Source organism: Hyperolius riggenbachi, chromosome 4, assembly GCF_040937935.1.
Source record: "Hyperolius riggenbachi isolate aHypRig1 chromosome 4, aHypRig1.pri, whole genome shotgun sequence".
NCBI classification, from domain to species: domain Eukaryota; kingdom Metazoa; phylum Chordata; class Amphibia; order Anura; family Hyperoliidae; genus Hyperolius; species Hyperolius riggenbachi.
Genome location: NC_090649.1, coordinates 2641281 through 2654480, shown reverse-complemented (window position 1 = coordinate 2654480; position 13200 = coordinate 2641281). Strand labels below are relative to the sequence as shown.

Genomic DNA, 13200 nt, shown 5'->3' with positions numbered 1-13200 from the left:
GGGGGTGTCCGGGCGTACCTCACATATTGCATTTGTAGAGTCTGATGATCCCTGTGATGCAGTAAATAGATACATACTCAATGGGTATCCGATAAAAGTTGAACTGTCCCATTCCGCATTCTGAACAACTACTACATACTGAGCATTGCCTAGTGCCTGTGTACCCCACGGGGTTATCTGGCGTCCATGGAATTAAGGGGGGGAAATGATGTGATGACTACTGAAAATGGTTTTATTTCTGACTGTAATTTTGCTGTTTACTGTATTGAATAGTGTGTGTGCCATAGAATACATTCGTGCTGACCAGGACTGGTAGAGACTGGTCATTATCTCTGGTGCATCATCCTCTGATTATCTCCTGCTGTGTAGCACAACACCTGAGATACAGCCAGTCTTGCGGGGTTTGTCTATCAGGCTAGATTCATAGGACAGGGAGGAAGAAGGGAGTCAGTTGAGGTTTGGAGGAGAACATGCCAACATTTGAAGTTTAGACTCTCTTCCTGTTGATGGACTTTTGTTAGGTCTTGGAGTGTACGGTCAGGGCTGTAGCAATAGGGGTGCAGAGGTAGCAACCACATCGGGGCCCTTGCTGCCAGAGGGGCCCCGAAAGGCCCTCTCTCAATTACAGTTTTAGCTCTCTATTGGTCCTGTACTCATAATAATCACTACTATAGATACTCTGAATATTAGTAATTACTAACACACTGTTCCCCATCCCCTTCTTGCCCCTCTGACACTGTAGTTGCCATTGGCAGGGATTGCTATGTATAGAGTGCTTGGGGGTAATCAGTAACAAGCTGTTCCCCATCCCCTTCTTGCCCCTCTGACACTGTAGTTGCCATTGGCAGGGATTGCTATGTATAGAGTGCTTGGGGGTAATCAGTAACACGCTGCTCCCCATCCCCTTCTTGCCCCTCTGACACTGTAGTTGCCATTGGCAGGGATTGCTATGTATAGAGTGCTTGGGGGTAATCAGTAACAAGCTGTTCCCCATCCCCTTCTTGCACCTCTGACACTGTAGTTGCCATTGGCAGGGATTGCTATGTATAGAGTGCTTGGGGGTAATCAGTAACAAGCTGCTCCCCATCCCCTTCTTGCACCTCTGACACTGTAGTTGCCATTGGCAGGGATTGCTATGTATAGAGTGCTTGGGGGTAATCAGTAACAAGCTGTTCCCCATCCCCTTCTTGCACCTCTGACACTGTAGTTGCCATTGGCAGGGATTGCTATGTATAGAGTGCTTGGGGGTAATCAGTAACAAGCTGCTCCCCATCCCCTTCTTGTACCTCTGACACTGTAGTTGACATTGGCAGGGATTGCTATGTATAGAGTGCTTAGGGGTAATCAGTAACAAGCTGTTCCCCATCCCCTTCTTGCACCTCTGACACTGTAGTTGCCATTGGCAGGGATTGCTATGTATGGAGTGCTTGGGGGTAATCAGTAACAAGCTGTTCCCCATCCCCTTCTTGCACCTCTGACACTGTAGTTGCCATTGGCAGGGATTGCTATGTATAGAGTGCTTGGGGGTAATCAGTAACAAGCTGTTCCCCATCCCCTTCTTGCACATCTGACACTGTAGTTGCCATTGGCAGGGATTGCTATGTATAGAGTGCTTGGGGGTAATCAGTAACACGCTGTTCCCCATCCCCTTCTTGCACCTTTGACACTGTAGTTGCCATTGGCAGGGATTGCTATGTATAGAGTGCTTGGGGGTAATCAGTGACAAGCTGTTCCCCATCCCCTTCTTGCACCTTTGACACTGTAGTTGCCATTGGCAGGGATTGCTATGTATAGAGTGCTTGGGGGTAATCAGTAACAAGCTGCTCCCCATCCCCTTCTTGCACCTTTGACACTGTAGTTGCCATTGGCAGGGATTGCTATGTATAGAGTGCTTGGTGGTGATCAGTAACAAGCTGTTCCCCATCCCCTTCTTGCACCTCTGACACTGTAGTTGCCATTGGTAGGGATTGCTATGTATAGAGTGCTTGGAGGTAATCAGTAACAATCTGCTTCCCATCCCCTTCTTGCTCCTCTGTCACTGTAGTGGCCATTGGCAGGGATTGCTATGTATAGAGTGCTTGGGGGTAATCAGTAACAAGCTGCTCCCCATCCCCTTCTTGCACCTCTGACACTGTAGTTGCCATTGGCAGGGATTGCTATGTATAGAGTGCTTGGGGGTAATCAGTAACAAGCTGCTCCCCATCCCCTTCTTGCACCTCTGACACTGTAGTTGCCATTGGCAGGGATTGCTATGTATAGAGTGCTTGGGGGGAAATCAGTAACAAGCTGCTCCCCATCCCCTTCTTGCACCTCTGACACTGTAGTTGCCATTGGCAGGGATTGCTATGTATAGAGTGCTAGGGGGTAATCAGTAACAAGCTGCTCCCCATCCCCTTCTTGCACCTCTGACACTGTAGTTGCCATTGGCAGGGGTTGCTATGTATAGAGTGCTTGGGGGTAATCAGTAACAAGCTGTTCCCCATCCCCTTCTTGCACCTCTGACACTGTAGTTGCCATTGGCAGGGATTGCTATGTATAGAGTGCTTGGGGGTAATCAGTAACACGCTGTTCCCCATCCCCTTCTTGCACCTCTGACACTGTAGTTGCCATTGGCAGGGATTGCTATGTATAGAGTGCTTGGGGGTAATCAGTAACAAGCTGCTTCCCATCCCCTTCTTGCACCTCTGACACTGTAGTTGCCATTGGCAGGGATTGCTATGTATAGAGTGCTAGGGGGTAATCAGTAACAAGCTGCTCCCCATCCCCTTCTTGCACCTCTGACACTGTAGTTGCCATTGGCAGGGATTGCTATGTATACAGTGCTTGGGGGTAATCAGTAACAAGCTGCTCCCCATCCCCTTCTTGCTCCTCTGACACTGTAGTTGCCATTGGCAGGGATTGCTATGTATAGAGTGCTTGGGGGTAATCAGTAACAAGCTGCTCCCCATCCCCTTCCTGCACCTCTGACACTGTAGTTGCCATAGGCAGGTTTTGGTGCGCCGTATCAATTGTTATGTATAGAGAGTGCTTGAGGGGCCCCATTGTAAAACTTGCATCGGGGCCCACAGCTCCTTAGCTACGCCATTGTGTACTGTTGACCTCCCCACTGAGGCTAGGGCTTCCCAGAGTGCAGAGTCTAAGTGACCATGGGTCTTCACCAGAGTGTCCCACCAAGGTCGATGGACTTTTCTGCCTAGTGTCCACCAGGTTGCACACCAAGGTCACTCTAGTGGAGAACAGAGAACACTGAAATGTGGAGATCTGCGTTGCAGTGACATATGGACGCTAGCAGGCTGACAATAGACATTGTGAGGACACAGGCCAAGTGTCCATGCAGGTAGAGTACAATCGTAATCAATAAGACAGGCTAAAGGTCGAGGCAGGCGCTGGAGGTCGGGGCAGGCAGAGATCAAACAAGCCAGGGTCAAACACAGGAATCAATCCGAACAAAGGTGCACAAAAACACAAGGCTATCAGCTGATCAAACTGCAGCAAACTAACGGCTGCCTTATACGGCACCTGGTGCCAATTTTTGAAATTCATGCATGCGCAGACACAGACTTCTGTAAGCAAATAATCCTCTGCGCAAACACAAACGATCGTTACAGAAGACCATTGCTGAAGTCCACTTATGGCTATACGGAAGGATGCCATACATCACGAATGAGGAACAAAGGGGCGTGAGGCGGTCAGCGTGTGTCCTTACGCACTGGACCATGGGCTGAATGGCGAGGAGTATGACAGCTCTGCTATTGGGGCCACGTGTGGATTTGCATCTCTTGTTGCAATTTGTAGCTGTGGATTACGCACTCATGGATGTACTAACTGGACTATCGAGATGTTCTGGAAGAAAATTCCTTAATTTATCCATCGCAGTTTGCCTTGTCAAAGCTGTGTCACACACTCAGATCATTACAGCACCTCCGTCACCCACCTCTGCAGCTTGTCACCCACCTCTGCAGCTTGACAGCCACCTCTGTCGCTTGTCCCCCACCTCTGCAGCTCGTCACCCACCTCTGTCGCTTGTCACCCACCTCTGCAGCTTGACAGCCACCTCTGTCGCTTGTCCCCCACCTCTGCAGCTTGTCACCCACCTGTCGCCCCTCCGTGGTGCACCTCTGTCGCTGGTCACCCACCTGTCGCCCCTGCATGATGCACCTCTGTCGCTGGTCACCCACCTGTCGCCCCTCCGTGATGCACCTCTGTCATTTGTCACCCACCTCTGTCGCCCCTCCGTGATGCACCTCTGTCGTTTCTGTCCTTCCTCCGTCATTCGCCTTTGTCACGTGTCCGTCGCTCCTCCATTATGTGTACTGGTCATTTCTTTGTCAAGCACCTTTGCCGCTCCATCATTCGGTGCGTCTGTTGCTTCTCTGTCATGTGCCTGTCACTTTCTCACACGCCTCTTTCCGCTCACAGGACAAGGCCTGCACTGACAAACACCAGCCCCTCCCCCGCTCACATCCACATCTCACACCAGCCCCTCCCCGCTCATAGGACACACCTGCACTGGCACACACCAGCCCCTCCCCTGCTCACAGGACATGCCTGCACTAACAGCCCCTCCCCTGCTCACAGGACACGCCTGCACTGACAAACAGCCCCTCCCCTGCTCACAGGACATGCCTGCACTGACACACCAGCCCCTCCCCCACTCAGAGGACATGCCTGCACTGACACACCAGCCCCTCCCCCACTCAGAGGACACGCCTGCACTGACACACCAGCCCCTCCCCCACTCAGAGGACACGCCTGCACTGAAAAGCGCCAGCCTCTCCTCTGCTCACAGGACAAGGCCTGCACCAATGTGCGCCACGGCCATGCACCAGCCTCCCCCCGCTCACATCCACATCAGCCCTTACCCCGCTCACAGGAAATACCTGCACTGATAAACACCAGCCCCTCCCCTGCTCACATCCACATCTCACACCAGCCCTTCCCCGCTCACAGGAAACACCTGCACTGACAAACACCAGCCCCTCCCCCACTCACAGGACACGCCTGCACTGACACACACCAGCCCCTCCCCGCTTACAGGACACACCTGCACTGACATACACCAGCCCCTCCCCTGCTCACAGGACACACCTGCACTGACACACCAGCCCCTCCCCCGCTCACATCCACATCTCGCACCAGCCCTTCCTCACTCACAGGACACACCTGCAGTGACTCACCAGCCCCCCCCCCCCCCCCCACACTTATAGCACAATTCCTGCACTGATACACACCAGCCCCTCCCCCGCTTACAGGACACACTGGCACACCAGCCCTTCCCCTGCTCACAGGACACACCTGCACTGGCACACACCAGCCCCTCCCCTGCTCACAGAACACACCTGCACTGGCACACACCAGCCCCTCCCCTGCTCACAGAACACACCCAGCCCCTCCCCTGCTCACAGAACACACCTGCACTGGCACACACCAGCCCCTCCCCTGCTCACAGAACACACCAGCCCCTCCCCTGCTCACAGGACACACCTGCACTGACAACACCGGCCCCTCCCCCGCTCAGAGGACATGCCTGCACTGACCCACCAGCCCCTCCCCTGCTCACAGGACACACCTTCACTGACATCACAGACCAGCAGCATGGAAACACAAGTCCTTTAATAGCAGATTGATAAATAATAGAATAGTTCCCCTCCCATCACTGCTCAATGCTCTTCACTCGCAGCACCACCGGGACCGACGTGCAAGGGATCATCCCCAGCTCTGTGATCACCAGATCCACCAGATCCGGAGGGGTGACGTCATACACCAGGTTCAGCAGTCGCAGCTGAGAGTTCTGGTCCCAGTCCTTCAGTGGCGTCTGTCCCATTCGTGTCACTATCAGGTCATCCGGGTCATCTGCATGGAGGAGACAAAATTGAGGCACTTGTATCACATGACTGTGAAACTCTGCCTGAGCAAGTAGTGCTATGTACACTAGTGAAACCAAGAGAGGGAAGGCACAGGCCTGTGGGGGGAGGAGACTGTGTGCCTGTGGGGGGAGGAGACGGCATGTGCCTGTGGGGGGAGGAGACTGAGTGTGCCTGTAGGGGGAAAAGACTGTGTGTGCCTGTGGGGGGAGGAGACGGCGTGTGCCTGTGGGGGGAGGAGACTGCGTGTGCCTGTGGGGGGAGGAGACGGCGTGTGCCTGTGGGGGGAGGAGACGGCGTGTGCCTGTGGGAGAGTAGACGGGCTGTGCCTGTGGGAGAGGAGACGGCTTGTGCTTGTGGGAGGAAGATACCTGGGGTGGGGGGGAGGAGACGGCGTGTGCCTGTGGAGGGCGGGAACGGCGTATGCCTGTGGGGGGGGAGGCGGCGTGTGCCTGTGGGGGGAAGGAGACAGCGTTCCTGTGGGGGGAGGAGACGCCGTGTGCCTGTGGGGGGAGGGAACGGCGTATGCCTGTGGGGGGAGGAGACGGCGTGTGCCTGTGGGGGGAGGAGACGCGGTGTGCCTGTGGGGGGAGGAGACGCCGTGTGCCTGTGGGGGGAGGAGACGGCGTGTGCCTGTGGTGGGAGGAGACGGCGTGTGCCTGTGGGGGGGGGAGGAGACGGCTTGTGCCTGTGGGGGGAAGGAGACGGCGTTCCTGTGGGGGGAGCAGACGGCGTGTGCCTGTGGTAGGGGGGGGGGGGGGGGAGACGGCGTGTGCCTTTGGGGGGAGGAGAGGGCGTGTGCCTGTGGGGGGAGGAGACGGCGTGTGCCTGTGGGGGGGGGGGGGGGAGGAGACGGCGTGTGCCTGTGGGGGGAAGGAGACGGCGTTCCTGTGGGGGGAGGAGACGGCGTGTGCCTGTGGGGGGAGGAGACGGCATGTGCCTGTGGGGGGAGGAGACTGAGTGTGCCTGTAGGGGGAAAAGACTGTGTGCCTGTAGGGGGAGGAGACGGCGTGTGCCTGTGGGAGAGGAGACGGCGTGTGCCTGTGGGAGAGGAGACGGCGTGTGCCTGTGGGAGAGGAGACGGCTTGTGCTTGTGGGAGGAAGATGCCTGGGGTGGGGGGGGAGGAGACGGCGTGTGCCTGTGGAGGGAGGGAACGGCGTATGCCTGTGGGGGGAGGAGGCGGCGTGGGCCTGTGGGGGGAAGGAGACAGCGTTCCTGTGGGGGGAGGAGACGCCGTGTGCCTGTGGGGGGAGGGAACGGCGTATGCCTGTGGGGGGAGGAGACGGCGTGTGCCTGTGGGGGGAAGGAGACAGCGTTCCTGTGGGGGGAGGAGACGCCGTGTGCCTGTGGGGGAAGGAGACGCCGTGTGCCTGTGGGGGGAGGAGACGGCGTGTGCCTGTGGTGGGAGGAGACGGCGTGTGCCTGTGGGGGGGGGAGGAGACGGCTTGTGCCTGTGGGGGAAGGAGACGGCGTTCCTGTGGGGGGAAGGAGTCGGCGTTCCTGTGGGGGGACCAGACGGCGTGTGCCTGTGGGGGGAGACGGCGTGTGCCTGTGGGGGGGAGGAGACGGCGTGTGCCTGTGGGGGGAGGAGACGGCGTGTGCCTGTGGGGGGGGGGGGGGAGACGGCGTGTGCCTGTGGGGGGAGGAGAACGGCGTTCCTGTAGGGGGGGGAGACGGCGTGTGCCTGTGGGGGGAGGAGAACGGCGTTCCTGTAGGGGGGGAGATGGCGTGTGCCTGTGGGGGGAGGAGACGGCGTTCCTGTGGGGGGGGGATGGCGTACCTGTGTGTGTGTGGGGGGGGGGGGAGAGACGGCGTGTGCCTGTGGGGGGAGGAGACGGCGTTCCTGTGGGGGGGGGGGGGGAACGGCGTGTGCCTGTGGGGGGAGGAGACGGCGTTCCTGTGGGGGGGGGGGGGGAGACGGCGTGTGCCTGTGGGGGGAGAACGGCGTTCCTGTAGGGGGGGGAGACGGCGTGTGCCTGTGGGGGGAGGAGAACGGCGTTCCTGTAGGGGGGGGGAGATGGCGTGTGCCTGTGGGGGGAGGAGACGGCGTTCCTGTGGGGGGGGGGGATGGCGTACCTGTGTGTGTGGGGGGGTGGGAGAGACGGCGTGTGCCTGTGGGGGGAGGAGACGGCGTGTGCCTGTAGGGGGAGGTGACGGCGTTCCTGTGGGGGGGAGACGGCGTGTGCCTGTGGGGGGAGGAGACGGCGTTCCTGTAGGGGGGGAGATGGCGTTCCTGTGGGGGGGGGGGGGGTGGCGTACCTGTGTGTGTGTGTGTGTGTGGGGGAAAGACGGCGTGTGCCTGTGGGGGGAGGAGACGGCGTGTGCCTGTGGGGGGAGGAGACGGCGTTCCTGTGGGGGGGGGGGGGGAGACGGCGTGTGCCTGTGGGGGGAGGAGACGGCGTTCCTGTGGGGGAGACGGGAGACGGCGTGTGCCTGTGGGGGAGGAGACGGCGTTCCTGTGGGGGGGGAGACGGCGTGTGCCTGTGGGGGGAGGAGACGGCGTTCCTGTGGGAGGGGAGACGGCGTGTGCCTGTGGGGGGAGGAGACGGCGTTCCTGTAGGGGGGGGGGGGGGGAGATGGCGTACCTGTGTGTGTGTGTGGGGGGGGGGGGGGGGGGTAGACGGCTTGTGCCTGTCTGGGAAGTGATGGACTCTTATGGCCAAACTTTACCAGAGTTTCTCACGCTTCTTGTACATTCTGGAAAATTATAAACTTTAATATAAGATTTGTAACCGGTCAGGATACAATTAATAAGTTGTATAACCATGATGAATCGGGCGAGTGGCTTCCAGATGTCACAGAAAGTTCAGTTGATCTATAAACACTGAGGGGTGTGGCTTTAAGATGCGTGGGTAATGGTGGGCGGGGTTTCTCACCCAGTTCATTGGAGACGAAGGAGTCCGTCTGGACCTTCTCGCAGAACTTGTACGTCTCGCAGCACACCAGCACCGGCACGTTGTGTGCTTTGGCAATCAGGGCAATCTGAGAGGTCCCCACCCGTGACATGACGTATCCATTGGCCAGCAGCGCGTGCGCCCCCAGGAACACCTTAGACACCTGAGAAGCAGAATGCAAACACATTACAAGACAGTTAGTTTATTCTACTGATCAGCTGATTACACAACATGACATGGGAGGTGGTGGGACAGACATGGGAGGTGGTGGGACAGACATGGGAGGTGGTGGGACAGACATGACATGGGAGGTGGTGGGACAGACATGACATGAGAGGTGGTGGGACAGACATGACATGGGAGGTGGTGGGACAGACATGACATGGGAGGTGGTGGGACAGACATGACATGGGAGGTGGTGGGACAGACATGACATGGGAGGTGGTGGGACAGACATGGGAGGTGGTGGGACAGACATGGGAGGTGGTGGGACAGACATGGGAGGTGGTGGGACAGACATGACATGGGAGGTGGTGGGACAGACATGACATGAGAGGTGGTGGGACAGACATGACATGGGAGGTGGTGGGACAGACATGACATGGGAGGTGGTGGGACAGACATGACATGGGAGGTGGTGGGACAGACATGACATGGGAGGTGGTGGGACAGACATGACATGGGAGGTGGTGGGACAGACATGACATGGGAGGTGGTGGGACAGACATGACATGGGAGGTGGTGGGACAGACATGACATGGGAGGTGGTGGGACAGACATGACATGGGAGGTGGTGGGACAGACATGACATGGGAGGTGGTGGGACAGACATGACATGGGAGGTGGCGGGACGCAGACATGGGAGGTGGTGGGACGCAGACATGGGAGGTGGTGGGACAGACATGGGATCAGGCATCAGTACTTACCTCAGGCAGGATATAGGAGATGGCGTTGATCATGATGTAGGTGCAGTGAATGCCACAGCTCACCAGTCTCCTCAGTGTCTCTTTCCCTTCCAGCCGTGGTCGGCTGTCGGCCACAATGACCCGGAACCTCTTCCCCGTATTGTGGGCCTCACAGAGGGTGAAGGTCACCAGGGAGGAGCTAATAACCAAACAAAACGTTGGATATAAATATAATACAAATAAGTGTAATAAACAATCTACAAATAAATGGTATCATTATTGCTAACCCAAAGAGAACAACTTAACCTGATAAAGGAAGTCACATCATTATACAGGAAGTACAAGAGACACACACAGGAAGTTACCACATTACACAGTAAGTACAGGAGACAAACACACAGGAAGTAACATCATTATACAGGAAGTACAAGAGACACACACAGGAAGTCACCACATTACACAGGATGTCACATCATTATACAGGAAGTACAAGAGACACACACAGGAAGTTACCACATTTCACAGGAAGTACACGAGACAAACACACAGGAAGTCACATCATTATACAGGAAGTACAAGAGACAAACAGGAAGTCACCACATTGCATAGGAAGTACAGGAGACAAACACACAGGAAGTCACATCATTATACAGGAAGTACTAGAGACACACAGGAAGTCACTACATTACTTAGGAAGTACAGGAGACACACAGGAAGTTGAATCACCTTCTGCAGAGTACCCCTTAATGTTTTTGTCCACAGGTTATGGTACAACTCAGAATCCCAGGCTTGTGGGCTGTGCATTTCCGTGTACACCCTGCAGAGGGGGCTAAGGGGAAGGTGAGGGTATGTGCTACTCACCAGCCATACACCAGAATGACATCCTCCTCCCTGATCTTATCAGCTGCAGTCTTAGAAATGGCCTGGGCAGCCAACTGGATCTTCTCACGTATGTAATTGTCTATGCAGTGATACAATTCATCCTTCGCCTGCAGTCCAGAAGACACACAGGAAGTCACATCATTACACAGGAAGTACAGGAGACACACACACAGGAAGTCACATCATTACACAGGAAGTACCGGAGACACACACAGGAAGTCACATCATTACACAGGAAGTGCAGGAGACACACACACAGGAAGTCACATCATTACACAGGAAGTACCGGAGACACACACAGGAAGTCACATCATTACACAGGAAGTACAGGAGACACACACACAGGAAGTCACATCATTACACAGGAAGTACAGGAGACACACACACACACACACACACCATTACACAGGAAGTACCGGAGACACACACACAGGAAGTCGCATTACACAGGAAGTACAGGAGACACACACACACACACACACACACACACACACACACCATTACACAGGAAGTACAGGAGACACACACACAGGAAGTCGCATCATTACACGGGAAGTACAGGAGACACACACAGGAAGTCACATCATTAAACAGGAAGTACAGGAGACACACACACACACACACACACACACACACACACACTGTACACACACACACACACACTGTACACACACTGTACACACACACACACTACACAGGAAGTACAGGAGACACACACACAGGAAGTCACATCATTACACAGGAAGTACCGGAGACACACACAGGAAGTCACATCATTACACAGGAAGTGCAGGAGACACACACACAGGAAGTCACATCATTACACAGGAAGTACAGGAGGCACACACAGGAAGTCACCTCATTACACAGGAAGTACAGGAGACACACACACAGGAAGTCACATCATTACACAGGAAGTACCGGAGACACACACAGGAAGTCACATCATTACACAGGAAGTACAGGAGACACACCCACAGGAAGTCACATCATTACACAGGAAGTACAGGAGGCACACACAGGAAGTCACATCATTACACAGGAAGCACACACACACACACACAGGAAGTCACATCATTACACAGGAAGTACAGGAGACACACTCACACACACAGGAAGTCACATCATTACACAGGAAGTCACATCATTACACAGAAAGTACAGAAGACACACACACAGGAAGTCACATAATTACACGGGAAGTACAGGAAACACACACAGGAAGTCACATCATTACACAGGAAGTACAGGAGGCACACACAGGAAGTCACATTATTACACAGGAAGTACAGGAGACACACACACAGGAAGTCACATCATCACACAGGAAGTACAGGAGGCACACACACACACAGGAAGTCACATCATTACACAGGAAGTACAGGAGACACACACACAGGAAGTCACATTAAACAGGAAGTACAGGCGGCACACACACACACAGGAAGTCACATCATTACACAGGAAGTACAGGAGACACACACACAGGAAGTCACATCATTACACAGGAAGTACAGGAGGCACACACAGGAAGTCACATCATTACACAGGAAGTACAGGAGACACACAGGAAGTCACATCATTACACAGAAAGTACAGGAGGCACACACAGGAAGTCACATTAAACAGGAAGTACAGGCGGCACACACACTGGGAGCCACATCATTACACAGGAAGTACAGGAGACACACACACACACACACACAGGAAGTCACATCATTACACAGGAAGTACAGGAGACACACACACAGGAAAACACATCATTACACAGGAAGTACAGGAGGCACACACAGGAAGTCACATCATTACACAGGAAGTACAGGAGACACACCCACAGGAAGTCACATCATTACACAGGAAGTACAGGAGGCACACACAGGAAGTCACATCATTACACAGGAAGCACACACACACACAGGAAGTCACATCATTACACAGGAAGTACAGGAGGCACACATAGGAAGTCACATCATTACACAGGAAGTACAGGAGACACACACACACAGGAAGTCACATCATTAAACAGGAAGTACAGGAGGCACACACAGGAAGTCACATCATTACACAGGAAGTACAGGAGGCACACACAGGAAGTCACATCATTACACAGGAAGTACAGGAGGCACACACAGGAAGTCACATCATTACACAGGAAGTACAAAAGACACACACAGGAAGTCACATCATTACACAGGAAACACACACACACAGGAAGTCACATCATTACGCAGGAAGTACAGGAGACAACACACACAGAAAGTCACATCATTACACAGGAAGTACAGGAGGCACACACACACACAGGAAGTCACATCATTAAACAGGAAGTACAGGAGGCACACACAGGAAGTCACATTATTACACAAGAAGTACCGGAGACACACACACAGGAAGTCACATCATTACACAGAAAGTACAGGAGACACACACACACAGAAAGTCACATCATTACACAGGAAGTACAGGAGACACACACACACACAGGAAGTCACATCATTACACAGGAAGTACAGGAGACACACACACACACACACACACACACACACACACACAGGAAGTCACATCATTACACGGGAAGTACAGGAGACACACACACAGGAAGTCACATCATTACACAGGAAGTCACATCATTACACAGAAAGTACGGAAGGCAC

The 13200-nt window shown here is 54.5% G+C and overlaps 1 protein-coding gene across 3 annotated transcripts in view; it reads right to left on the bottom strand.

Annotated features, from left to right (window-relative positions):
• Positions 1 to 5596: 5596 nt before the first annotated feature.
• Positions 5597 to 13200, bottom strand: part of EIF2B4 (eukaryotic translation initiation factor 2B subunit delta) — a 99188-nt gene continuing 91584 nt past the window's right edge. For all 3 annotated transcript variants that reach the window (XM_068278913.1, XM_068278912.1, XM_068278914.1), the window contains exons 10-13: positions 10526 to 10653; positions 9686 to 9863; positions 8742 to 8922; positions 5597 to 5853 (exon numbers count right to left, since the gene is read on the bottom strand). In XM_068278913.1, coding sequence (XP_068135014.1) covers positions 5654 to 5853; positions 8742 to 8922; positions 9686 to 9863; positions 10526 to 10653 — 687 coding nt within the window. In that variant the 3' untranslated portion in view covers positions 5597 to 5653. The remainder of the gene's footprint in view (positions 5854 to 8741; positions 8923 to 9685; positions 9864 to 10525; positions 10654 to 13200) is intronic.